Raw genomic sequence first — 25,161 nt, forward strand, 5'->3', positions numbered from 1 at the left:
GAGACAGCTCCCAGGCAGGCACCAGCGCAAGGCCCTTTGTGATAGCTCCCACTCGGAGCTGCACGCAACTGATTTTGTGCTCTATTAATACCTCCTGACCCCAGCTGAACTTAAGGAAGATCTGAAAGGTGACTGGTACAGTACAGCTCTCCCACGCTGCCTCTGAGGACAAGCTTTCAGGAGCTTCATGCATCCAGCAAAGTCTACGCACTTCATCCAGGACCCTCCACAAACTACCTCCAGAAACTACTGCTGCTGATCACCATCCCTGTCCCCAGCAGATAGGGCACACGGACCAAGGCAAAGGGCCATCCTCTCCCCAGACCTCCTGAATCCCTTCCCACTCCTCCTCTCGTGCCCGTGGAGGACCCACCTAGAGTGTTCACAGTGACCACCTCACTGAAGGAGCTGGTACCCAGCTTGTTTTGAGCCAAGACACTGAACTGGTATGCAGTCTCTGGTTCCAAGGTATCCACCAGTAGCCAACTGGAACCAGCTGGCACAGGGAGAGACAGCCAGTCGTGGGGGCCAAACTGGGCTCTCTTCATCCTGCCAAGAGAGAAGGGAGTGCCCTCAGGGAAGGTGCTTTTGACAGGGAGGACAAAGAGGCAGCATTAACTTCTCAAGTGAAAATGGAGCTTTCCTGAGCAATGGTTTGGTTTGAGAGCAGCGATGTGTATGGACGTGGGGCAGCCACTCGCCACCCAAGAGCTGACTCGGGGATGGCGCACACGAGGACTGCCAGGCACGGGGCAACATCCCGTTGTGCCGCACCAGCATCCCGCGGCTCATACCGACACTGCCACCAGCCCTCTCCCTCCGCCGTGCACCACCGGCACCGTCCGAGCAGGGTCAGGGATGAAAGCAGTGCCAACAGCCCCACTCTGAGGTTATCTCCGACAAATTTCTATGGGCAAAATTGGAAGCTGGTGCGTTTTTACTCTAGTGAGTGCTGAAAAGGGGATGGCTGGAGCAGGAGATGGCCCCGTTCCCATTCATACCTCGACAGCTCCCAAGCCAGAGCCAAGTTTTCCCTCAGCCGTAGCCCTGTGCATGCAATCCCACAAGAGACATTTACCTAAATCACCATTTTTGCCATATTTGCAGAAGTCAGGGGCTGACAGCACAGCCCAGGGCAGAACTCGGAGTTTGGCAGCACAGCAGAGGCACTAGCAGGGAGCACAGGACAAGCCTCCTTGCGGGGGTCTAACCCACCAACCCAGGGCAAAAAAACCACTCCCAGTGCCTTCCCAGCATGATCCCAGCACACGCGAGCGTGCAGCCACCTCCACCGGCCATAACCCCACCCGGAAGCAAGAGCCCCACACCCCGAAGTAGCATCACCACGCTGCAATGATACTGCAAGTATCTGCGCTCGTGTTAGAGAGATGCTCTCGGGAGTCCCAGCCCTTGGCTGCAGGTTTCAGCAGTGTCCGCGGAGGATTTGGGAAGGATTACTGCAGACGGTCTGTTCTGCATAGGTAAGTGGGCATATCTATAGCCACCGGCATCCAGCCAGGTAAATCCACCGAGTAGGAAGTAAAAGATGGAGCGAAGACAAATAATGCCGCTGTAAAGGGAGCAAAATGTGAGGCAGGAGAAGCAGCAGCAAGCTATGGAAAGGAGCGAGTTGGTGGAGAGCCATGTGCGTGCAGCGTGCCTCCACCAAACGAGCGGCTGAGGGCAGGAAAGCCAGTGTCGCCCAGCTCTGGCTGGGACTACAGCTCCCAGGATCCCCCACCGATGCAGCAGAGGCATGGAGGGGAGCAGCTCATTGCCCCTGAGCAGGTTTCCCTGCAGCATTTAACACCACCACCTTTGCATCCCTTCTCCCCAGTGCTGCAGCGGGCAGGCACGCACGGCAAGGGGCTGAGGGTGGGGAGAGCAGAGGGGAAATGCAACCCTAAATCGCTGCCGGAGATGGGAGACCATGTAGGCAGGCAGGATGCTGTGGTGGCCCTGGCCATCCCTGGGGAGTGGGGTTTGCATTTCCAGCATCAACAACCACGGAAGCAGGAGGAGAGCGTGATCTCCACAGGAGGTGAAGCCATGTTTTGCTTCAGCATCCCATAGCCACAGCAGGGAGGAAAACACACAGCTGGCCAGCTCTCCGGGTGGTACTAGGTGACCCAGCATCGTCCCAGGGAACAGCACAGCCAACAATCAGGGCAAGATGGGTCTCTCCCTATGCCAGGTCCCCACAGCACCCTGCAAATTCCCTGCGGCAAGCGTGGTGCAATTCCCGTGCTGGCTGCTCTCCCCAGTGCAGGCTCTGGAAGAGCCTCGAGGAGGCAGGAACCTGGCAGCAGGTTGCAGAGCAAGAGCTGCAGCAGCTGCCACCTCTCTCCAAGGTGAGCCACATCCCCGGAGAGGTTTAACCACTCCCTCCCAAGGATGAGGATGCTTTCATCAGAGCAAGGTCTGCACCGCTCCGCACTCCCTCCATCCCTCCTCCTTTCCATCTCTCAGCACAGCAGAAATCATTACAGGCAGCATCTACCCTATCTCCATTCTATCAGCAGTCTCCATCAGGGCAAAGCGAGGCAAGGAAGGAAAGGGAGAGCGAAAAGAAAGGCTGAAGAACACCAGCCCAGGTCTGGGAAGGGGAGGCAGTGTCCCTTCCACGTTTCCAAGGGCTCTTCAGAAGACAAAGCAAGTGCAGAGCACAGAGCAAACCCCAACCTCGCTGCAGTGATGTTTCACCCTCCCGTGCCCGGGGAAAGCCAGCAGGGCCCAGCCCAGCCCCGTGATGGGAGGGCAGGATGCACCCACTGGCTTTGGGTACCGGGTAGCGTGGGCTGGCAGAGGAGCGACGATGGGAACAGCCTCACGAGGCTCAGACCCAGCCAGCATCTCACAGTGGCTGGCTGAGAACTCAGCTGGGATTTAACCTCCTCCAGGGAGCCACAGAGCAAGGAGAGATCATTTCTGCTTAGTCACAGCTCTTCCAGGACGCACTCTACAAAGGTTGCATTTTCCAGCCTCTCCCTGGCTGTTAAGCTCCATAAACAGTTTATCTTGAAATTAGATGCCAGAGGCAAAGTTACATGAATGCAAAGTATCTCCCTTGTACCATAAGCAGCATAAAACCTGCTGGGGCAGACAGAGGTACTGGCTAGCAAGGAAGGGAGAGGAGACACAGGAACTACGTGATCCCACCACCACCCACCTCTCCAAAGCACCAAAGAGGAGCTCAGCCCTGTGATGCCCAGGGACACAGAGCCGGGCACGCCACCCTCCCCCCCCCCTCCTCCCCCCCAGCTGCTCAAAGCTCGGATCGGCTAGGAAGGAAAAGAAGCAGAGAGCAAAGCATGCCGGGATGACTCACAGAGGGCCGTACCAAACTGAGAAAGTCTGCTCGTATCCACCGTCGTAGCCGGGCTCCCAGGAGACGTTGGCTGAGGTCATGGCGACCACAACGTGCACGCTGGTCGGAGCGTGAGGGCTCGTGCCTGCAGGGAGAGAGGGGACGGGTTCAAGGAGAGCAAGACCACATGGCTGGCCAGCACAAGCAAGGGGGCTGGAAGGGGGCTGCTCCCAGCGAGGAGTCATGGGGACCAGCCAAAGGCCACTGGGAATTTCTGCTAGGAACAGCTGTGCCCACGGGGGGCCAGAACAACAGCGCAGAAAAAGGCAGCTCCACCTGTAAATAATACTTAAAGCAGACATTGCTCTTGACGCGAAGCATCCCATCTCCTGCCTCGCCTGGGGGACTTTGACCCAGACTCCCACCACCGGCCGTCCCCCAGGACCCGTCCCCTGCCCGTACCTACGACGGTAAGGTGGGTGCTGGCAGTAATGCTTGCGACAACGTTGGTGGCGACGCACTCCCACTCGCCGTGGTCGTCCTTGCCGAGGGAGCGGATCTGCAAGGTGCCACCGGGCAGCGTGTTGTGCTTGCTCCTGCTGGGCTTCCCTACCTTGGGCAAGGAACGGGGGGAGCCGGGCAAAGAGAGAAAAAAACACGACTCAGAAGCAGTTTGCGGGGCAGGGCGAGGCGGCAGTGGGGTCACTAAGCTACCTGCGCGGGCCAGGGGACACCGCTGGCCACCGGCAAGGGGTCTGGTCTCTCCGGTCGCGGCAAGGCAGCCGGTTCCCCCATTTTCGAGAGGACCTGGCAGGGCAACGTGAGAGGCATGCGTCAGGGAGGCTGGCGCTCAGCACTCACACCCAAGCGGCAAACCCCACGGCACTCGCACAGACACCGAGCCCTGCTCAACCTCCAGCATCCAAAGCTGAAACCGCTGCAGAGGAAGGTGCTCACCGGCCGTCCCCAGCACCCTCCCAGGCACTGCCTGCCCCAGGAGATGCCCAAACTGCCCCTCAGCCAGAGGCAGAGGAAAGGCAGGACCCTCCACGTCAGTGGTTTGGGCAGCAAGGGCCCCACAGGGATGCGGAAGGATGGCGTGTGTGGAGGTGTCCGGGAGCTCTCAAGCCGAGTGGAAAGATGGATCTCGTAACAACTCATGTCTACACCCATCGGCCAAAGTTGCGCAAATCCCACGTTGTCCCAAGTCCTCTCCAGCTGTTCTTCACACAGGGGTCTCCGGTGATCAACACCGGGACCCACCGTTCGATGTCATGCAGGACGAGCAGAGGAGCGGACAGGCACAGAGGGTTAACCGTGCCAAGCCCAAGTCTTCAGGAGTCCTTCAAGAGACTGGTCAGCACTGGTGGGCCAACGGGAAGCGAGGGACCTTGCTTCTGCCACTGGGAAACTGAGCCCAGCCCAAGCCATCCCTGACTAGTCAGGGTGGGGATAAGCCCAGAGTCACGACATGACGAGGATCGCCAGAAGGCACAAGAGGAGTTGAAAAGAAACCTGAATAAGAATGGTGAAGGGTGGGGGAAGAAAAATAAGATGGAGAAAAAGACTAAACAGCCAACAGGTTTTAGGTAGGTCACCTGCAATCTAGGTGAGTCATGGTCCTCCCCGTGCTGGTAAAAGGAACTCAAAGAGATCCAGCATCTCGCACCACAAAGACCGAGGACGGTGCCCACTGGGCAGCACAGGGTCCCTGCTCACCCTCAGGAGCCCTAAGAAGGGGATGGGGGGCGTGGGGAGAAGATCCTGACAGGGGGACAAAAAGCCCAGGAGGTCCCCTGCGCAGTGGCTTTCCTATGGGAGCAGTGAAGGTGGGAAGCCAAGGGAAGGCTGCAGGAAGACTGGAAAGCCCTTACTGCTCCCAGGCTGTGCCACCACGCCGGGTCCTACCCCGCTCTACAGAGGGACAGCCTGAAGTCACCATGTCCAGTCCAGCATCATTAAAACAGCTTCTTCCCAAGGTCTTCAAAGCCACGGGGCAGCAAAGCAGCTGCTGACTAGTCCAGCCCCTCGCTGAAACACAGCCAGGAGACCCCCCTGACACACTCTGGTGGCATGTCCATTCCCACCGCGGGAGGTCCGCGGCACCAGAATGGCATCGCCGGGGCTGCCGTGTCCTGCCGGTGACCACCTCGCAGGCAGGCAAGGAGGGAGGGTGTCCTGTGGGCAGCGCTGGCAAGGAAGAGGTGGGGGGCCAGGGCAGGGGCAGCGCTCAGCTTTGCGGATGCTGCCGTGACGGTTTCACAGGATTAAAGTAGTCAGTGGCCACAAGCCGGGTTTCCCCCACCCACCTGCGGGACAGGACGGCAGTGGCTCAGCCCAAAGCGAAGCAGCTGTACCTGCAGTTTGTTCTTACCGGGACAGAGTGTGGCTTCTCTGTCTGCAATATTCACCAAAAGCCAAAGGCACTGCAGATTTGTCTGGCAGGCCGGGTACCTTTCTCCAGGCGATGATGGGAAAGGGGTCTCCGGCAGCAGCGCAAGGAATCAACAGCTCCCTCCCTGCCTCCTGTCTGTACTCCCAGCCTGGTAGCACCGTGAAATAGGGGGGGTCCTGCAGCCAAGGGAAAAGGCAAGGAGCGTCAACCCGTGCCAAGTCTCCCCGCGCGCAAGCGGCAGCCCCACCACCAAAAGCAGCCCCTCTCCAAAACAAATCACCGGTCGGGGTAAGGTTGAGGCATGGCAAGGAAAGCCGTGGCAGAAAGCGTGCACTAAGGAGGCTCTACAGCACACCAAACCACACCATACAGCCAGAGGGAAGTGTTCTCCAAAGAGCCACTACACTAGAGCATCTTACTTCAGTTTTAAGGAGGTAAACAGGAAAAAAACCCACCCACGTGACACCAGACATCAACCTGATTTCATTGACTCCGCAGCCGCCTTAGCAGATACGTGTGTCTACGATATACAAAGCATTATCATGTAAACCTCAGCCAGACACCATGAATCACCGCCGCTCACAAGCACAGGACTTTTTGTTCCGGGAAGGGAGAGGCAGCAGCTCCCACCACAGCCACACTGGGAACTGCACTGGGAGCCCAGCGTGCCTCGGGCTCCGCACACTGCAAGAGCACACGGAGCATCTCTAGAGCTCACATCATCCATTTATTAAAACCCTCTGTGAACCCAAGCCCGGGCCAGCAGGGCTAAGCCTTTCGACGGCAAAAACGCCATCCCAGGGACATGTTTCCTCAAACTGCCCTGGTCCAGCACTACCATAGCCTTATACTCATCATACACTGGCTGCGGGCCCAGCCTGTGCCAAAACCCGTGCTGCTGCTCCAGCAGGATCCTTCCCCTGTGCCAGGCAGGGTGCACTCAGGGTTTGCCTGTCCTGGTGGGAAGCACACCGCTGACCACAGCCCAGATGCACCTTCACACTCAACCTCTGCGAGTCGCCTTCAAGGATGCTCACGAGGGCCCGCGTTCACTTTGCTCAGCACAAGTAAGAGAGATGAGGCTCAGAGCAAAAGGTGACAGGTCCTTACTAAGGTCAGTAACGTTGGTGGGAAACTGGACAACTCTGGGGGCACGGAGCCCTTCCTGAGCTCTTTGCTTAGAGAAGCGCTCAGAAAAGCAAAGTAAAACCTGAATTTCTGCACAGAGTTAACCACCAAATAAGCAGCACGGGGAAAAAGAAGAAAAAAACCCCATCCCTTCATCCACCCCTGCAGCGCTGCGCTGAACAGGCAGGCAGGGTGAGCGACATGCACGCTGCAAAAACCGTGTTCAAAAAAGCCCATCTACAGCGCAAGATACCTCTGCAAAGCGCACACGCATTCACACCGCCTGGCCTGGGACTCCAGCACCCCGCACAGCCCCGGGAGCTCCTCCTGGCACCAGAGGACACTACTCACTGCAAACATGCCGGCTGCAGAGCAAGGATTTTAGCAGGCAAGTTACCTTCAGTACCAGTCGGGCAGGGGGAGACTGGCCCATCGTACCCAGGGCGTTATAAGGCACACAGGTGTAAGTGCCGAGAGCATCTTCAGTTGCCTCCTCTATCCGGATCGACCCGTCTTCCAGCAGGTTCCAGCCAGAATACTGCGGCAGCGAGAACGAGAGAGCTGACTTATCCTACACCCACCACGGCTTATTATTTCCCCTTCAGCCCAGCCCCCCACCTACGTCCAGGGCGGCTGTCACATCCCCGGGAGATGCCCAAGTCGATTCCCATCCAAGCCATCTCCTCAACTGCAGGGAGAGGAAACATGGGCAAGACCAGCCCTCCCGGGAAGGGTTACCCTACCCTGCACGCACCCGGCGACGTCCAGGTTTATCTGGCTGCTGCTCTCCTCCCTGCACGCTGCCAGCCTTCCTCAAGTAGCCCAAAATATTTAACATCAGATTCTATCACGCTCCCAGTAAAACTCACCCTGGTGGCACCAGGAGACAACCTCACCCAAGGGGCTGAGGGCACCAAGGGCCAGGAACCCCCACAGCAGCAACAAGTTTTAATTCCATTTAAACCTTGGATCGTTAATATTTAAGCAAAAAAAATTTCAAATACTGAGCGTTTGCTTTAAATATTTAATGGCTAATATCCTTGCTCAGACTATCAAACCGTGATTATAGGAAGACAAGAGACTTGTTAGAAGACCCTTTTAACCATCAGGTGCCATTGGAAAAAAAAACACCAGGTCCATCAGGAGGTGACTTTAGGGGGAAGCAGGCATTAGGTCTGAGAGATGCAGACAGCGTGTCTACACGCACCCTGGGCTCCGCGCAAGAACCCGAAGCGACTGTCCACAGCTGATAAGGAAAAGCATCCTCCCGCCCATGGGACTTGGCCACTGACGGGCAGGCTGGACCTGCAGGCTGCCCGGTGATGCTCACTGGTGTTTGCAGAGGATGTGAGGGCCAAACCCCCTCCGTGCCCCCACACATCCCTCTCCAGGGGCTTCGTTACCTTCTCGATTCGCAGGGGACGTCCGTCTTTGTTCCACTTGACCAGCGTGACTGGGGGCTCTGCCTCGACCGGGCAGCGGATGTATCCGTGTATCCCGATGGGAACGTAGATGACAGGGGGCATGTTCACCACGCGGGCAGGATCTGGGAGAGCAGCAGCAGCGCATTAGCACGGGGACAGAGCCTACCTCTCCCCCACCACCTGGCTTCAGAGGACCTACATTGCTTTTCTAATGAATTCCAAACCCAACCCCCACCCTGGCTCCCGCAGGCTGTTATCTCCAGGCTTGCTACACACAAATCCGCTGTAATACCTGGCATTTCTGGGAGGCTTTACTCATGCCCAGGGTGTTCCTACCTGGGGCTCATTAGAAGTTGCCTTTAAGAAGAAACATCGAATACAGCTGCTCCCACATCCATACCGACCTGCACCCTGCTGAAGCCCAAGCTGCTCCACCACGCTCAGCCTGCAGGACACGTGCAAGGCGCCGGCCCTGGTGGCTTTTGCACACCAGCAACGAAAACTACTTTGACTCCTCAGCTTTAAAACCCACTGAATGCAGCAACTGAGATGGGAGAATGCATCCATGGCCGAGCTGCGGCGAACCCTTTACCTCCTGTCTGTTTGTATTCGTAGCCTCATCGAGGCTGGGTCGCGTTGAGCATCAGCCACCTCCACCCTTTCCAACAGGATGCAAAAAGCTTAAAATATGTACCTAACCCCCCCTGCGCTGCACCACCCACGCAGAGAGGCGTCTCGCAATCCTCCAGTCTAGAATGTGTCATTAACAGTGCTTCTAAGAGCTTTTTAATTAAGTGCGAGTGGGTTGGAGAGAATCTAGACTTTCTTTAATAAGCAGCTTTTTAAAAAAAAGTTACTTTTAATAAGAAGAGCGAGTATTTCTACAATCTCGTCTAGACGCCGGCAGCGCGAGGTTATGGGAAAATCCTGACAGGGCTTACGCTGCATTAAGGGATGAAGGCAATTTTTTGGGGGTGCAGCATCCCTGCACTGCTGATGCAAAAGCGCAAAGCCGGGCATAAAGGTAAGGTGTTCGGGAGGAAGGGATGGAGGATGCAGAGGTGCCCTCTCCTTATTGCTTTCTGGGAGCAAAAGCAACCAAGTTTGGGAGCTCGGCTCCCTCCCTGCTGAAACGCATAAGCTCAGCCACTCCCCAAAACCGTGCGCCCCCGGCAATGGCACCGTAACCCAGATTGCCAAGTGCCGCATATGGAGCGGGCTTTGCCCCCCTCTGCTTAACTCCACCTCTTAGGAAATGTAATCAAGGGCTCTGGCAGCGCCAGAGAGGGTAATGGGATCGAGCCTTTCACTACTAGGTCACTGGCTGGGGGCCAGCCCGGCTCACTAATGACCCAGAGCCACGTTCCCGTCCGCCAGCTGCTTCGGTGGGTGGGCAGCCTCCCCCCCCCCCAGGTGTCAGTTTTGAGAAGGTTTGCTCCAGAGGAACAGGGTTTGGCAGCACAAAAGGCCAAGCACATCTCCTTGCGCTGAAGCCTTGTGGGGCCAGCTGAACAGCAGATTGTCCAAACACGGGTTTTTCCTGCCATTAGAGCTATTTTTAACAGCTATCAGCCTTGACAAGTGGTCCTGGATTAGCGGCAGGGCAGATGTAACGGCCTGAGGCTGCAGCTTTCCCAAGCCAGGCACATCCAAGCCCTGCATCACGCCTCTGCCTGGGCACAGCCACACCGTCCCCCTGCCCTTTCATCCAGCCCCAACAGGGAAGCGATCGGACCCACCAGCCCTTCCCATCAGGGCTCCCCGCCGCCCCGGGACTTCCCACTTCCCAGCACCGGCTCTACAGGCAGCAGCTCTAAGGCAGCCTTCAAAACCCAAGTTGCGAGCCCACTCTCTTCAAGCCTGTCTTTCATTATAAAATAAAACCACCGCAGTCTTTTACAGCGGAGCAATATTGCAATTGCGAGCAGCAGCAATTGAGGCCATTACTGTCGAATGCCACACTACCCATTACCGCCTGGGGAGCCCAAGAGAACAAGCGTGGGAAGCGACACTCCTGCTACAGCCCCTTCTCCTCCGCTTGTTTAGATCAGTTACCGCCTGAAAAATTGACACGCAAAGCTACCGAGCTCACAGAAAAACCGTGCTGCGGGAACAAGCCCCCACAATAAATACCAAAAAACACAAGCAGGTAGTAGAGATGGAGAGCCCCGATCTGGTGTTTCCCTGCCCAACGCGACACAGCTGATGAGGACAGCGTGTCGGCAGCAGGGCTGGGAAGATGTCCACCTAGTCAAAACCCACTTGGACCCAAGGTGGACGCTGGTCCTGCTGGAGCGGTGCTGCCCAGGATGCTCAGGCTGTTTTGCTTTCTTGCTGCCTGCACCCTACAGGCACACGTAGGATGCTCTCAGCCCTTTGCTGAGGATGACCACATGCTCACCCAACGGCTGCTGTCCCATCAACCCGAGCCTCCCAGTATTCTAAGGGGAGCACAGAGCCTCTGGGGCTGCCTCAGAGCCAGGTATTATCAATCCCAGCCCCATCCCTCAGGATCGGGCCCCGCTGCCCACACTCACACTGCACTGTCAGGTAGGCAGAGGCAGATGGCGAGCGGCCCAGGCTGTTGCTGGGGATACAGGTGTATTTTCCAGCATCTTCTGGCTTGACACGGAAAATGATCAGCGTCCCGTCAATCAGGATTCGCACCCTCAACTTCAGGTCGCTGTGGGAGAAGAGGGGATGAGGATGACGGGGAGACGGGGGGCAATGCCCACCCTGCTGGGAGCAGGAGGAAGAGGAGGACATGCTGCCTCGTCAGCTGCAAACTCACTTCTTGAAGTAGACGTTCTCCTCCTCCCAGTACCACAGGTAGGTGAGGTTCCCGGGGTATGCCTCAGCTTGGCAGGTGAAGAGCGCATCCTGGGAGATGTTGACCGTGATGTTCTCCGGAGGGGAAACAATAAAGGGAGGTCCTGGAGGGAGGAGAGGAAAGCGTCACCCCCACCAACCAGTGCAGCTGTCCCCACAAAGGTTGCTCAGGTTCAGCTCCATCACAGCATCGTTGGCTGGGAGCTGCTGGTGGGCTCCGGGGCAGAGCTGCCCCCAGTCCCCCGGGACCACAGGGCACAGGGGCTGACCTCGAGGAGCACGGTGGGCCCCATTCTTCCCAACCCCCTCCCCTGATCTCCACGGCTTTGGAGAGGGGGTCCCGCACCCGCATCGCACAGCTCTGCTGCTCCCAGGGCACGTGATCTCATGCCTCCCTTCATCCCGAGCACTTTTCCAGGATCGCACCACCCGCGGGAAAAATCCAGGGGGAAAAGCAGCAAACTGCCGGGAGCCGGCAGCGAGCGTCCGCAGCTCGCCACAGCGGCAAAAGCAGAGCAGAGGACACCCCGTGTTCCTCTCTCCACCGGTAGCTGTTGACCTAATTAAAGATTTATTTAATAAAAGAGGGAGCAAGGAGCGGGAGGCCTGCCATGCATCACTGCGATCTGACAAGGCACTTTGTGACAGCCTCAATCTTTTGCCCGCTTCCTGAAAAAAAAAAAAAAAGAGCTGCCGTCGGGGCCTGGCTGTTCATCGGCACGGCCGCTTCACCACGGTGCCCCAATTAAGTGGATTCCTCTGGCATGGGATGTGGAGCCACGGCCACGGGGCAGCCGGCACGATGCTGAGCCCGCAAGGCTTGCGGGTCACTGTGGGGGTGGCACTGTGGGGAGCCCTGCGCTCCGTGGAGTCACCCCCTCGGAGTCCCCTCGGGATGCCAGTGGCCAAGGAGGAGCCGGGCTGGAAGAGCTCACCTTGAACGAGCAGGCGCGTGGTGTGCACAGCCTCCCCCTGGATGCTGTACGCCCGGCAGGTGTAGGCACCCCTGTCCTCCCGGCTGACGGAGAGCACCGTAAGGCTCCCGTCGCTCACCTGGGGATGACAAGGGAAGACCCTGGAGCGTGGGCAGGGACCCCCAGGAGGGCTGCGCCCTAGCTCCAGCTCAGCATCCTCCCTCCCTCCCTGCTTCCCACAACGGAGAGCTGCCAGCGCTTTTAGGGCCAGATGAGAAACGGGTTTCCCCGCTCTGCAAGACTTCAGATATTAATAAACCAACACACGCGTTGCTGCTTGACGCCAAGGGGAAGGGAAAAAAATAAAATAAAATAAATAAATAACCCTCGCAATGTATTCATCTCCCGCAGAAGTGACTGGCAGGCAGCAGACTCCAAACTGCTCCTACCAAGCGCCCCGGCATCATCAGCGTTTCACAAGGAGCAGGATGCCTCGCCAGAGCATCCCCTGCTCCCCAGGGACCAGCTTCACTGCTGGGGTAGGGTACGAGGGAAGGGGAGAGCCCAGCTCCGCCACCGCCCTCCCTGCAGGGCCACCACAAAGCTGCCGGAGCGGCTCGGGGATGCAGCAGAGGAAGGATGGGCAAGGGAGAGTCACCCTCGGGGTAGCAGCACCCACACACACAGGGAGCCCTGCTCCCAGCCAGGCTTTCCCCCCCACCTCATTCTGCCTCATCCTTCTATTTCAATTAGTAACAAATGATTCCTAATTACTCTCATTAGTGCCTGCGCCGATTCCAATGCCTGATTTACCAATTACAGCTCAGGGGGGAATCTCTGCCCAGGAGCCTCTGGGATACAAAGAGGGTCCTGGAGGCTGGGGGAGGGGAGGGGTGGGAAATCCTCCCTACCTAAACCCCCACCCCCTGCATCCATCCCTGCCCGGGGACACCGCATCCCCCGGTTCCAGCCCCCACCCCATCTCCAGGAGCCAGCACAGCAGCTGGCCCCCAGGACAAGAGTCCCCAGGGAGCAGCTCGGGTGCGGGAACAGGGCTGCCCTGAACGCCCGGGGGGGTCTGTACCCCGCGCCCAAGGGTGGGCAGCGTTAGAAGCTGCTGCTCAGAAGAGATGCGGTGGGGAACGGGCATCTCAGCGAGAAGTGCTGAGAAAGCACGCCCGGCTCCAGGCACGGCAGAGCTGCCGCCGCCGTGGTCCCATCAGTACCATCCCCGCCGGCGGGGTGACCGGGAGCCCCCGGGCAGCCTCTGTCAGCCCCCACCACCCACCCACCTACCTGGTACTTGCCATTGGCACCCAAAAGGTCTCCCTCTTTCAGCCAGGTGACGATGGGCTTGGGGTTCCCGAACGCCATGCAGGTCAAGGTGACGCTGCTGCCCTCCTTCGCCTCTACGTACTGCGGCGGCGTCTCCGTGAAGGTGGGGGGAGCTGCGGGACAGGGGACACCACTGTGACCCCCCGTTTCACCCCTGGCCACTGTGGGGGGTGGGGGGGGGGCTGCCCTACAAACACGGGACACACTGCACATCCCCACGGTGGGGCTGGGATCATCCCAAAGGCGCAGGGGGATGAGAGGGGAGATGGTGGGTGTCGTCCCTGGGGATACCCACCAAAGGCAGCCCCTCCCTGCCACATCACACCCTGGTGCTGTCCCCTCTCCCACCCAAAGCTCCAGAGCACGGCACCACATCCCCCATCCCCCCCGCCCCCCCCCCCCCCCCCCCCCCCCGCACATTAACTTGCTATTGTCAAAACATGGGAAAACACCGCAGTGCAGATCGAAAGGCTCCTTCCTGATTAAAGAGGCTGGCAGGATTACAGCCCGCCCCTAATTACCAGCAGTTGTTAAAGCCCACTTTAGAGGAAGACAGGTTGGCAATTTAATCTGCTCGGGGAAAAAAAAAATAAATATATTTTGTTGCTCCCCGAATTATTTCTGTTTTCCCCTAAGAAAAATGAAGTGTTGTAATGCACCGGGGGAAAGCCACAGCCTTCCCCCTGAAAGCCTTCCCCTCATGGTGGGAGGATTATGGTTATTATTTTGTTATCAAGCCCCTGCATGCCCCGTGCTGCATAAACCCCCGAAAGCGCCCCATTTTGCAAAAAGGGTTGAGCCCAGGTAGGGACCGGGCACCTGGGGCACCGACAGCCAATTCCAGCCCCTTGGGCTGGCATTTTGCAGGATCTGGGCACGTGGTGGAGGCGAAGCAGGCACCATCCTCCTCCTCTCGCTTCCCCCTCGCCCTCCTCCCCAAGCCCTTCGAGCTCATTAGCAGCCAGGAGGAAGGCAGGCAGGTAGGGACAGGGCTGCTGTGCTGCACGGCCCCGCTTGCAAAGCTCCCGCTCGCTAATTGGGCTCAATTAGGTGGCTCTGCTCCACGCGCAGCCCAGCCTTCCCCCCCGAAAGGTTAAATTAATTGCTCAAGGTCAGGCAAGACCAGCAAGGAGCTGCCGGTGCCCACATCTCCTCTCCAGCCACCCCACTGCAGCAGGAGAGGCACAGCCCTGCTGCTGGGCTAAAAATAAAGACCTCTCCTGATGTGGAGAATGACAATTTGCTAATTAGTTTAATATGCAGCCTTAATAAAATGAAGAAGTAATTTGAGTAAATCTCAATTTCAGGAAAACAAAGATTTGATTTTCTGATCTGTTTGTTAAGAGGAGATGCGTTCCCAACCCCATTTCTTGATGTCTCTCCTTTAAACAAGCTCCCCGTAATTAAAACTGCAGAATCCCTAATAAAAGTTTGTCCCTTTCCAAGTCACGCCCCAGCTGGAGCACAGTCAGCCTGGATGGCTTCGGGCTTGCTTGTCTGCGAGGCGCAGATAGCATCGAGGTCCTGCATCCACCAGAAATCAAAAGGGAAACCCGTTTCAGCACAGCAGGTGACCCCCCGGCGATGCCACAGCCCCCCGCCCGCCCTGCCCAGCTCACCGTTGACCGTGAGATGGACCCAGCTGCCGTTGTGGAAGGTGTCGTACTGCTGGTCCAGCATGAGCACTTTGCACTCGTACCAGCCCTGGTCCTCAGAGCGGACCTGCTCAATGCGCAGGGAGGCTTTGTCGTGCAGGCTGGCCCGGCCTGGGGGGAGAGCACAGCCATCAGCGCCGTGGCCCCCCAGTGCTGCACCGGCCCCCCCAGCGCATCGCTGCGAGGGATGCTCCAGCCTGCCGCGGGTACCAAGCAGCTGCAGCAGCGCTGGGACGGGACAGTCTCCCATTTTTCCCAGATTTGGGTCCGGTGCGGCCGGTTGTAGCCAGCCAGCCATGCGCTCGCCCGTCTCAGGAGGGCAGAGCAAGCTGCCGCAGCCAGGCAAGGTGCCTCGAGTGGTGTCTGCCCACAGCGACACCGGCCTTCTGCTCCCAGCCAGGGGCTGGCAGCGGTACAGCCGGCAAGCAAGCGTGCCCCAAAGCTTTTCCCGGCCTGGGAGCCTCCCAAAAAGCAGGATGGCCCTGAGCTGACCCTGTGCACAGCCCAGGAAACTGGACCAGCATCAAAGCATCCCCAATCTCCGCCCCAGTGCAGTGGCCACCAGGATCTGGCATCTCTCATTCATGAGCTGAGTTTAGCAAGGCTCAGCCCAGGCTCAACTGCTGCCATCCTCCCCGCCACAGCACTCCTCAGGGGAAGAATCTGGGCAGAGGAAGCCCTGCAGACCCTGGAAGCAGGGCAAGACCCAGGGAAGGTCCCCACGACAGTGCTCTCCAGGGAATGGCATATTGAAATGGGTCTGTTCCACCACACCAACCTCCTCAGGGCTGGTCCCCAGCTCAGAGACCTCACCAGAGGTCACTGGCCACATGGGACAGGTGGCATGCTGGCCACCAGCCACACGGGCTCTGCAGCTCCAACCTGCCACCTCTACCCAGCACGTGGCCCTGGCTCCATCCCCACCATCCCTCCAGAAGCTCACAGCTGCTCCAGAGCGCAGCAGTGGCAGCAGCCACCCGCCGCCACCACGCATCACCCTGGGTTTCTCTGCCTCGCTTGCTCCCATCCCACGCAGCCCAGCTGGCTTCCTAGCACTGCTGCTTAATTAAAACCAACTGGTTGGAAAGCGGAGCAACGAGAGGCAAAGCCTGCGTGGTTTCCGACGGAGGAGCGGATGGAGCAGAACCATGCATCCCAGGCTGTGCCAGCAGCTGGGACCCAGCATGCACCCCCCTCGTACACCCGCATCCCCCCGACTCACCGGCATACTCTGGGTCGACATGGGGAGGGTAAAACCCAAACTTGATGAAGATGGGGATGGGGACGCCAAACTTGAACCACTCCACGACATAGGGAGGGGGCTGCCCTGTGAGCGGGTGGATCACGTCGCATCCCAGGATCACGCTCTCGCCAGCGCGAGCGGTCACAAACTCGGGCTCCTCCCTCGAGCCGAGGGCACCTGCAAGGGGGCGAAGGAAGAAACTGTGGCTGATCCCGCCACCAGACCCCTGTGTTAGTCGGAGGACCAGGACCCCTGGGAGACCCACAGCAGAGGTGATGCCTGCCCCCACTGAGGACAGCCCCAGGGTCTCCCCTGCCCCAAAACCAAGGGGAAATCCTCAAGCCCCTCCACTCAGCTCCAGGGCCACCCCAAGACTCAGGACAGCGGCCACCAGCCCCCACTGCTTGGGGATGGCCGCTGCCCTCCACACCAGGACAAGGGTGGTGCCCAGAGCCCCTGTAGGGGTCTTGGAGACCCCCTGCTCTCAGTGCAGCATGGCCAGTGTGGCTCCCCACCTAGCAGGGCCATCAGGGCTGCCCGGCATCCCTGGCACAGGGAGAAGGCTGCTTTTACAGTCCTGCTTGTGCCCCCACAGCCTCTGGTGAGCACAACCACCAGCCCACAGCTCTGGTGTGCCAGCCTGGGGATCTGGCTTTCCCACAGGAGCCGTCCCACCCAAGGGCAGCCCATCCTCATCCTCAGGCATCCCTGAGAGCCCCAGGCCTGAAACCCGGCTGCGACCTGTGCATCAAGTCTGGCACCCTGCTCCTCCCGCCCGGCCCTGGCTGGGGTAATTAAACAGGGCTTTGGTCTCAGACGAAGGCGCTGCTCCACCCTGGCTGCGCCTCCCTGCTCAGCTGCAGCCTGGCGTCATCCTGCTCTCGCCATCAGCAGCAAAGCTGCATCCTCAGCACAGCTTTCAGAAAGGGAGAGGGAAACCCAGGGTGGGGGGAAGCCAAGGTTGGGCGGGGGGGGGGGGGGGGGGGGATGTCCCCCAAACCGCAGGCAAAGGCTTCAGCCTCACATCTCCCATCCCATCAAAAAGCCCCTCTTTTCCTGGCACACGCAGCCACCGCCTGCTCCGGGGGGATGCTGGGAGAGGGATGCTCGGGGAGGGATGCTGGGAGAGGGATGCTCGGGGAAGCACGTTCCCACTCCTCCGCGCTGCTCTTCGGGGCCGCCGGTGATTGGCGGCGGGTGACATCACCGCTTCCCCGCCGCGAGCCCAGCATCACCGGCTATTTTTGGCTCCGGCACAAGTGTGTACCGGCAAGAGGCCCGCGCTGTGACACCCCAACGGGCTTGCCAGCCCAGTGACCCCATAGGAAGGGGCCAGCAGCCCCGGCCGTAGCCAAACCCCCCCTCCCCTGACACTGTAGAGAAGCACAGCCTGATGACCAGCCAGGCATCCTCGGGCTCCACACGGCCAGAGAGCCAGGCACGGGGCTGGCTGGTGGCTGCTTGACGGGGAGGGCTGGAGGGCTGCCTGGGGGCAAGGGGGAAGGGCGATGCTGGGGTGCAAAGCTGCGAACCATCTGCAAGGAGCAGACGCTGCACTGCACACCCGCTGCAGGCACCCGGCCCCGCTATGGGGGTCCTGCATGGCCACGTACCTGCCTGGACCCCATCCAGGCAGGGGGAATTGCTGCGCACACACGTGCCATCTGCACACACGTGCAATGTGCATGCACACACACCCCCAGCTCCTACCCCCCCACTTTGCACCGCCCTGACAACACACTTGCACCTCTCCATCCCTCGTTATCGCTGCATCACCAATGAGCTCAGGCGTTCGCACCCTGTCAGCAGGGATGGTGTGTCACCCCTCCCCTGCCACCCCGGCAAAGAACCGCGAGGACCTGTCCCAACCCCGCTGCGCTCATCCAGCGGGGCTGTGCTGCGGGGCTGGGAACCCCCCTCCCTGCCCACAGCCCTCCTGCGCCGATCAGGGACAGCAGCTGTCACGTGCTGCTCAAGAGCATCCAAGGACGCGCGCTTCCCCACCCGCCTTGCCCGAGCGAGTGGGTCCCCAGCACCTCACCGCCTTCAAAGGATGTTCTTGCTTCCCACCAGCAGCAGAGGATGGAGGGGGCAGCACCCAGCCCCTCCCCGAGCCCCCTGCCTGCCCCAGCCCACCAGCTCCTGGGGTACTAAGGTGGGTCTTGGTTTTCAGCTCCTCAATGCCAAACGGAGCCTGGGATGCTGACGCTTGCCCAGCTGGAGAAGCACACCACCCAGGAGGACACCCAGACGTCCCAGGGACGGGTGCTGGGGAGTCACACTCGCAGACCTACACCCCGCCTGGCTCCCCAGCAAACCAGTGGGTGATGTCCCCAGGGTGGTGACGAGCCAGCCACTCTGCCGGACCCACGCCTGGCCAGGGCTGCCCGGGTGTAGGAAAATAGGTCAGCCCCGGCAGCTCGCAGTGCCGGTGTCTGATCGCAAGGCCGGTGGGGAATTGTACGCACGGCTGAGCATCACCTCCCCACGCGCATGGCCGACTGGCAGCCACGGTGGCTAACCGGCCCCCGGCTCTCCCCAGCTGCCACCCACCCTGCCACCGGCCCCCGTGCCCTCCTGTCCCGGCTTCCACAGGCAGCAGGAAAGCAGTAGGGAGATGTTTTAGAGACCCCACCTTCGCTCTCCCCAACTTCCCAGCCCCAACCAGGTTTTCCTTCCCAGTCCTGGCCGCTGAAGGCATGCAAGCAATGGAGACCGCAGCTCTCCATTTAAAGAAGCATTTCTCACCCCCACATTTGTGGGAAAACGCTTGAAAACAACCCGCAGACACCAGAAGAAACAGAGCACAAACAGACAGGGTATTTTTAAACCCACTTGATTTTCCCAGCCAAGTTCAGAGGGGTTTCAAGGCTTAACCTGCAGGTTGGAAATAGGGTCAACATCAGCGATGCGAACCCCAAATCCCCCTCGGTGCGGGAGCTCGCACAAAGCTGGGGGATGCCTCGTAAAGAAAAACAAGTAATCAACAGGCTTCATCATCCAAGCAGATCCAGGAAAAATAAAAGCACGCTGTGTGCCAGGAGGCAAGAATACAAGATGCGGAGGTGGAGTTGAACAGCATCCCAAAGGGAGAGGAGGGAAGGCTGCTGCTGCGTAGAGACTGTGCCAACGCCGGGCTCCCCGCGACGGCAATGACAAGGCTGGGAAGACCCTCGCCCGGCTGCGGGCATCCAGTTCCTCCCATCCCAAGAGGGGAGACGTAAAGCAACACAGGACTCAGTGAAGCTGGTGGTATCCAGCACCTCGGGTGCACTCGCTGAAGCAGGACCCTTCCCCGCAGATGCTTCGTGGTATGGACGTGGCCGGAGCAGAGCAGGTTCCAAAAGATGTAACGCCCGGGAATGCTGTCCTGCCCGGCACGGCGGGCACCCATGCCCCAGGGTCAGAAGGGGGATCCCATCCTGACCCACCATCACCCTGCAGCCTGCTAACAGGCACAGAGGCACCACTGTCTGCTTGCAAGGCTCCCCCCAACCCCCCGCGCTCCCCCATCCCCGTCCCCCCATGGGGAGGGCTGAGGAAGCGGGTGCAGGGCCCTGAGCTTGTGGACCTCTCCTCCCTGCCGAGTGGAGACGAGATCTGCTCTGACACATCCCGCTCACATCAGCGGAGGCAGGATACGGCTGGGATCTCCGAGGACAAGGCCACCAGCATGGCATATGGAGGCCAGCAGGGAAGGGGAGCAGGCAGCCGCAGCCACAAAACAAGGTGGGCAGCGATCGCAGCCCAGGGTGGGGGACGGGAACTACTTGCTGCAGGGACCTGGGCTGCTAAAGGGGTACCCGCAGCCCCCCGAGAGCATCTGCCTGTCCCCCGGCAGAGGGGAAGCCCCTGGGACCGGGAGAACAGTCCTCACCCCCTCCCCCAGCTGGAAAGCAGCATCTGGGCTTTCAGCACAATTCCTGCGTTTTAAACCCGATTTTCCAGATGGATGGAGGGCAACGCGCAGGTCAAGTGACATGCCTCAAGGTCATGCAGGGCCAGCGGAGGAGCAGGATTAGCTGCGAGGGGTGGCTCGGCGCCTTGTTCACGGCAAGATGGTGACTTTGAAACCCATCCCTGGGGACAAGGGGTGTCCTGGGGACCTCCACCACCACCCCCCCACAGGCAGGCAGCCGCCCTGGCACCCCCAGGAGAGCAAGCCTGGCTGGGCTGCTGCCCCACAGCAGCCCCCTGCCCACCACGGTGGGTCCCCACTCCCCAAAATGACACAGGTGGGACCATGCCCGACTGGGTGGCAGCTCAGCAAGCACGTGTGCTAGCACAGGTCAGTGCTCACAGGGGCACAGACATGAAGCATGCCAGAAAACTACTTCCCCACGGTCACCCCACTCCCATCAGGGTGTCCCTGGTGCCCCACTCCCTCTAAATGCCACCGGCCTGGCGTAGAGCATCTCCATGTGCCACACAGCAGACACCTCACAGGAGCCATCATCTCCCAGCAACAACCAGCAGCTCCCTGCACGCTCCCCATGAGCCCCCTCCATGCACCACGGGGCCGAGTGAGCAGCTGCAGTGGGGGGAGGCTGGAGCCAAAACGGCTCCGGGGGGGGGGGGGGGGGGGGGGGCGGGGCGGTGTCCTGGACCTGGAGAGCACTACCAGGATGCTGTGCCCCCCAGCCCAGCGCATCCAGACCCACATGGCACCAGCAGCAGGCTGCCCGCATCGCCTTCCCCAAGAAGTGGCATGTACCACTCCGATGCCTTCACAGCCTTCCGACTGGCAACTGGGATGCAGGCAGCACTCCGAGCTGCCCGCCAGCAGCTCCTGAATCACGCTGTTCCTGGCTCAGGCAGCCCTCCCACCAACGCCAGCCTCTCCATCGTGAAGCAGGAGGAAGGGAGTCCTTTTCCCGAAGGCCAGCTGGTCGCTCAGGGCCCCCAGCTCCGGAGATGCCTACCGCAGGGGAAGGGAGAGGGAAGGACTTCTCCATCGGCACGGCACAGAGCTGGACCTGCTGCTCACCCATCTGCAGGGCTGCTCTTCCAGCCTGAAGCCGTGACCTCCAAGACTGAGGATGGGAGGCGAACGGGAGCTAGCCCATCCTGCCACAGCTCCGCGGAGAGGAACTTGCAGGGTCCACCCATCACCACCGAAGCATCTTCCAAGTCAAAAGGCAACCGAGGCAGGAAAGCATCACCACAAAAGCCCTCCGGCAAGCCAAGTCAATGACTGGGACACACGCATCCCTCCCTGCCATGCGCGCTCCCAACAGGTCCAGAGGAGCAGAAATCCTCCAGGGAAGGATGGAAAAGGGAGTTGGGCCAACCCTTTGGCTGCTCCCAATGCCAAACCATCCCCTTGCCAGAGGAGAGCGGGGCCAAAGCCGCATGTGCCAAAGCCGGGCGGCTGCTGGTCCAAACCCCTCCACCGCCGAAGAGGCACCAGCTCTTGCATGCAACAGCTCCATGCTGGGAGCGAGTAGGGAACGCAGCACCAGCACAGCGAGCTGCTCCGACCAGCCAAGGTCAACACCGCCAGTGTCACCTGCCGCGGTGTCGGGGCAAACCGCTTTGATGGGAGCCCTCGCCCGGGGCTGGCAAAGCCAAGTCCTCCCTCTGCAAACCGCGCCTGCTGGATCCACAAGCATCCCCGGTCGCCGTGTGATGCCACGTCACGCTCGTGGGAGAGGGAGGAAAAGCCCCTCAGCGTCACCGGGAACGCCAGGAGGCCGGATCCCTCCTCCAACACCCACTCCCGTCGCGGTCACGTCCCGGCTCTACTCCCCCACACCGTAAGAGGGATAACGCACCCTCCTTCCCTCTCTGAGCCGATTAACGCCTGGAAAGCCCTCAGAGCGCCAGGCCAGGCCAGAGGCTGCCCAGGGCCTGCGCCGTGGCATCGCAGCCCAGCTCGGCAAGGAAGAAGGGGGTGGGAGGAAGGCCACGGCAAGGGGGAAATCCGCGGCGAGGCCATCACACATGGCAAGCCCCTGCCCCGCTCCAAAGCCCTGTCCCCAAGCGATGTGGGGTGACACACACCCCCCCCCCAGGGGAGGCCAGCGCTGTGACCGAGGGGCTGCAGCAGCCGGGGCTCCCCATCCCCACGCAGCATCACCCCCCCCACCCCCCCCCCGCAGGCTGCAGCGCCCCCTCGCCCAGCGCCCACCCACGCATTACTCACGGCGCACTCATTCATCACGTACGCGCTGCTCTGCTCCGTACGCGCAGCACCCCCGCGCCTGGGCTTCCCGGCACCCACCCACCCTGGCATCAATTCCGGAGCCCCATCCCAGTGGCTCTAGGGTATTCCCAAGTTCCCAAGACACTGAGCTTGCTGCTCTGCTCCTCTCCCGGGCAGAAGACCCCTCTACAAACCGCTGCTGCAAACCACCGCCTCTCCACGCCGCAGGATGCATTTCAGGCAGGCAGCGGCCAGCTGCAGCTGAGCAGCAAGAGGGGGCCCCCCCCTCAAAAAAAAGCAGCCTCATCCTGGCCCCCCTCACCTCTGAGGAGCCAGCTACCAGGCAGGGATGCCAAGGGACCATAGCAGGGTGCAGATGTGACCCCACACACTTGAGAAACGCTGTGATGGGGGGGGGGGGGGGGCTGCCGAGGTGCCCCCTCCCTCTGAGGCGGTGTTCCCCCACGCCCCGGGGAGGGGAGCGGTGGTGGCTGCCAGCCAGGCATCGCTCGCTGTCGGCAGCCACCGCATCCCCACGGGTAGGGCTCGGGGACACCCAGGGAGCAGCTCCTGGGAAGGGACCACCCTGTGCCCAGCGAGGTACCAGCAGCAGAGATGGGAGCGGGTGCTGCAGCAGCGGCAGGCAGCCCCCCCCTACCTGCAGGGATGGCTGGGGGGGAGGGAGGGGGCTGGCAGCTGAAGGAAAAGAAGCCAGAATAGGAAAATCAGGGTTATTCCCTGCCGCTGTCTCCCTCCTGACCTTGGACAACCCTGTGCCTCAGTTTACCCCAGCACAGCAGCCAGCCTGCAGTGGCGAGGGGAAGGAGGGTAGCCCCCCATCCAGGCAGCAGGGAGGGGGTGGAGGGGGGCAAAGTCACCCCCAAACCCACAGCCAGGAGGACACGGGCACAGCCGGGGAGCTGCAGGGAAGGCACCGAATCCCTCCTGCAGTTCTCCTTGCCCAGCCGGGCTACCCTTGCAGGGAAGGGCAAACGCCGCCTGCATCCCTCGCTGCTTCCCCCAGCCCGGGGGGTGACATCGGGGAGCAAGGGACACCTGGCCGCCCCCAGGCCCCAGGCGTGCCCCCCGCCAGGGCCGGCACCGGCTGCCTGTTCCCGAGGGAATTGCCCAGCCTCCCGCACCAGCTCCTGCCTCCCCAACTTCCCGAGTCGCAGCCGCTGCCCTTTGGGAGGTCACTGCAAAAACCGCTGCGCGCCTGGGGAAGATGCGGCTTTTTAGTATTATTATTTATTAGCCTAATTTATTATTATTATTATTTATTACATTATCTTTTTATTAGCTTGTATTTCCCTTTGGTTTTTTTTTCTATTCCCCCTGCAGCAGGGAATAAAGACACAGCGGGCGCCTGGCTGCAGCCCCCCCGGGGCCACGGGCAGCGCTCAGCCCCCCCCCCCCCCCAGCCCCGGCACAAGCCCCTCCGGAGCCGCAGCGCACCGCCCCCCCCGGCCCCCTCCCGCCGCCAGCCCCGCGCCGCACGCCCCCCGCCCGCGGCATGCACGTCCCGGACACCGGCGGCGGGGGGGGGGGGGGGGGGGATGCTCTGCACGCAGGGAAGCCCCGCCGCCGCCCCGCCGAGCCCGGAGGACCCCCCCACCCAACCCCGTTGCGACCCCCGCGGCCCCCCACTCACCTTGCACGGGCAGCCCGCGGGCACCGAGCACACTTGCTACCAAAGCGGCCACATACCAAATCATAGTACTACCGGCCTCCGGTGCGCAGCATCTTCCGCCCGCCGGGCGGCCCGGCCGGGGCGGGGCAGGGCTGGCCGGGCCGGGGCACGGCTCCCCGGGCCGTCGCGGGGCTGGCCGGGCCGGAGGGGCGGCTCAGGGCCGGCCGCCGCCCGCCGCCGCTGCGCCCATGCCCGCGCCCATGCCGCCGCCGCGCCGCACCTGCCCTCCGCCGCACGGTGCGGGGTGCAGCCTAGCCTGCGCCCTTTAGCGGCTCGGTGCCGCCCCCGCCCGCCGCCCATTGGCCGCGCCCCGGCGGAGTGGGCGGTGATTGGCCGGCGGAGCGGCCCGGGCCCGTTTCAAGGTGGGTTGGCGCGCACGGGGCCCCTGCGCCGCAGTATCATGCGCACTGCCGGGAGCGGCGGGCGGTGCGCCGGATCGGCGCGGCTCGGCTCGGCGCGGCGCGGCTTGGGGTCACCTCCGCCGGCCGGTCACCTCCCGGCCGGCTCTGCCACCCGCCCTGCTGCAGCGGCTCCACCCGGCCTCCAGATGTGCCCCTGCACCTGCGCAGCGTCACCTTCCCGTCCCCAGATGTGCCCCTGCGCCGGCTAAGTGTCACCTCCCTGTCCCCAGATGTGCCCCTGCACCTGCGCAGCGTCACCTCCCTGTCCCCAGACGTGTCCCCGGCACCGGCTCAGCGTCACCTCCCTGTCCGCAGATGTGCTCCTGTGCCAGCCAAGTGTCACCTCCCTGTCCCCAGATGTGCCCCTGCACCTGTGCAGCGTCACCTCCCTGTCCCCAGACATGTCCCCGGCACCGGCTCAGCGTCACCTCCCTGTCCCCAGATGTGCTCCTGTGCCGGCTCAGCGTCACCTCCCTGTCCCCAGATGTGCCCCTGCGCCGGCTAAGTGTCACCTCCCTGTCCCCAGATGTGCCCCTGCACCTGTGCAGCGTCACCTCCCTGTCCCCAGACGTGTCCCCGGCACCGGCTCAGCGTCACCTCCCTGTCCCCAGATGTGCTCCTGTGCCAGCTAAGTGTCACCTCCCTGTCCCCAGATGTGCCCCTGCGCCGGCTCAGCGTCACCTCCCTGTCCCCAG

General features: G+C 61.1%; 1 protein-coding gene across 6 annotated transcripts in view; it reads right to left on the reverse strand.

The window, feature by feature from the left end:
- Positions 1 to 24,311, reverse strand: part of IGSF9B (immunoglobulin superfamily member 9B) — a 39,747-nt gene extending 15,436 nt beyond the window's left edge. For 4 of the 6 annotated variants that reach the window (XR_008819148.1, XM_056322868.1, XM_056322871.1 and 1 more), the window contains exons 1-14: positions 24,027 to 24,311; positions 16,210 to 16,407; positions 14,952 to 15,098; positions 13,294 to 13,445; positions 12,019 to 12,136; positions 11,046 to 11,187; positions 10,792 to 10,937; positions 8,234 to 8,376; positions 7,228 to 7,368; positions 5,762 to 5,878; positions 4,022 to 4,114; positions 3,770 to 3,920; positions 3,329 to 3,452; positions 374 to 549 (exon numbers count right to left, since the gene is read on the reverse strand). Coding sequence is in view for 5 of the 6 variants with exons in the window: in XM_056322868.1 (XP_056178843.1) it covers positions 374 to 549; positions 3,329 to 3,452; positions 3,770 to 3,920; positions 4,022 to 4,114; positions 5,762 to 5,878; positions 7,228 to 7,368; positions 8,234 to 8,376; positions 10,792 to 10,937; positions 11,046 to 11,187; positions 12,019 to 12,136; positions 13,294 to 13,445; positions 14,952 to 15,098; positions 16,210 to 16,407; positions 24,027 to 24,090 (1,912 nt within the window). In the remaining variant the exon portion in view is untranslated. Of the gene's footprint in view, positions 1 to 373; positions 550 to 3,328; positions 3,453 to 3,769; positions 3,921 to 4,021; positions 4,115 to 5,761; positions 5,879 to 7,227; positions 7,369 to 8,233; positions 8,377 to 10,791; positions 10,938 to 11,045; positions 11,188 to 11,429; positions 11,535 to 12,018; positions 12,137 to 13,293; positions 13,446 to 14,951; positions 15,099 to 16,209; positions 16,408 to 24,026 lie in introns of those variants that run through there. The other 2 variants (XM_056322869.1, XM_056322872.1) reach the window with 2 other exon arrangements.
- Positions 24,312 to 25,161: the final 850 nt, after the last annotated feature.

The sequence above is a fragment of the Falco biarmicus genome, chromosome 20 (assembly GCF_023638135.1).
Source record: "Falco biarmicus isolate bFalBia1 chromosome 20, bFalBia1.pri, whole genome shotgun sequence".
Taxonomy (NCBI): domain Eukaryota; kingdom Metazoa; phylum Chordata; class Aves; order Falconiformes; family Falconidae; genus Falco; species Falco biarmicus.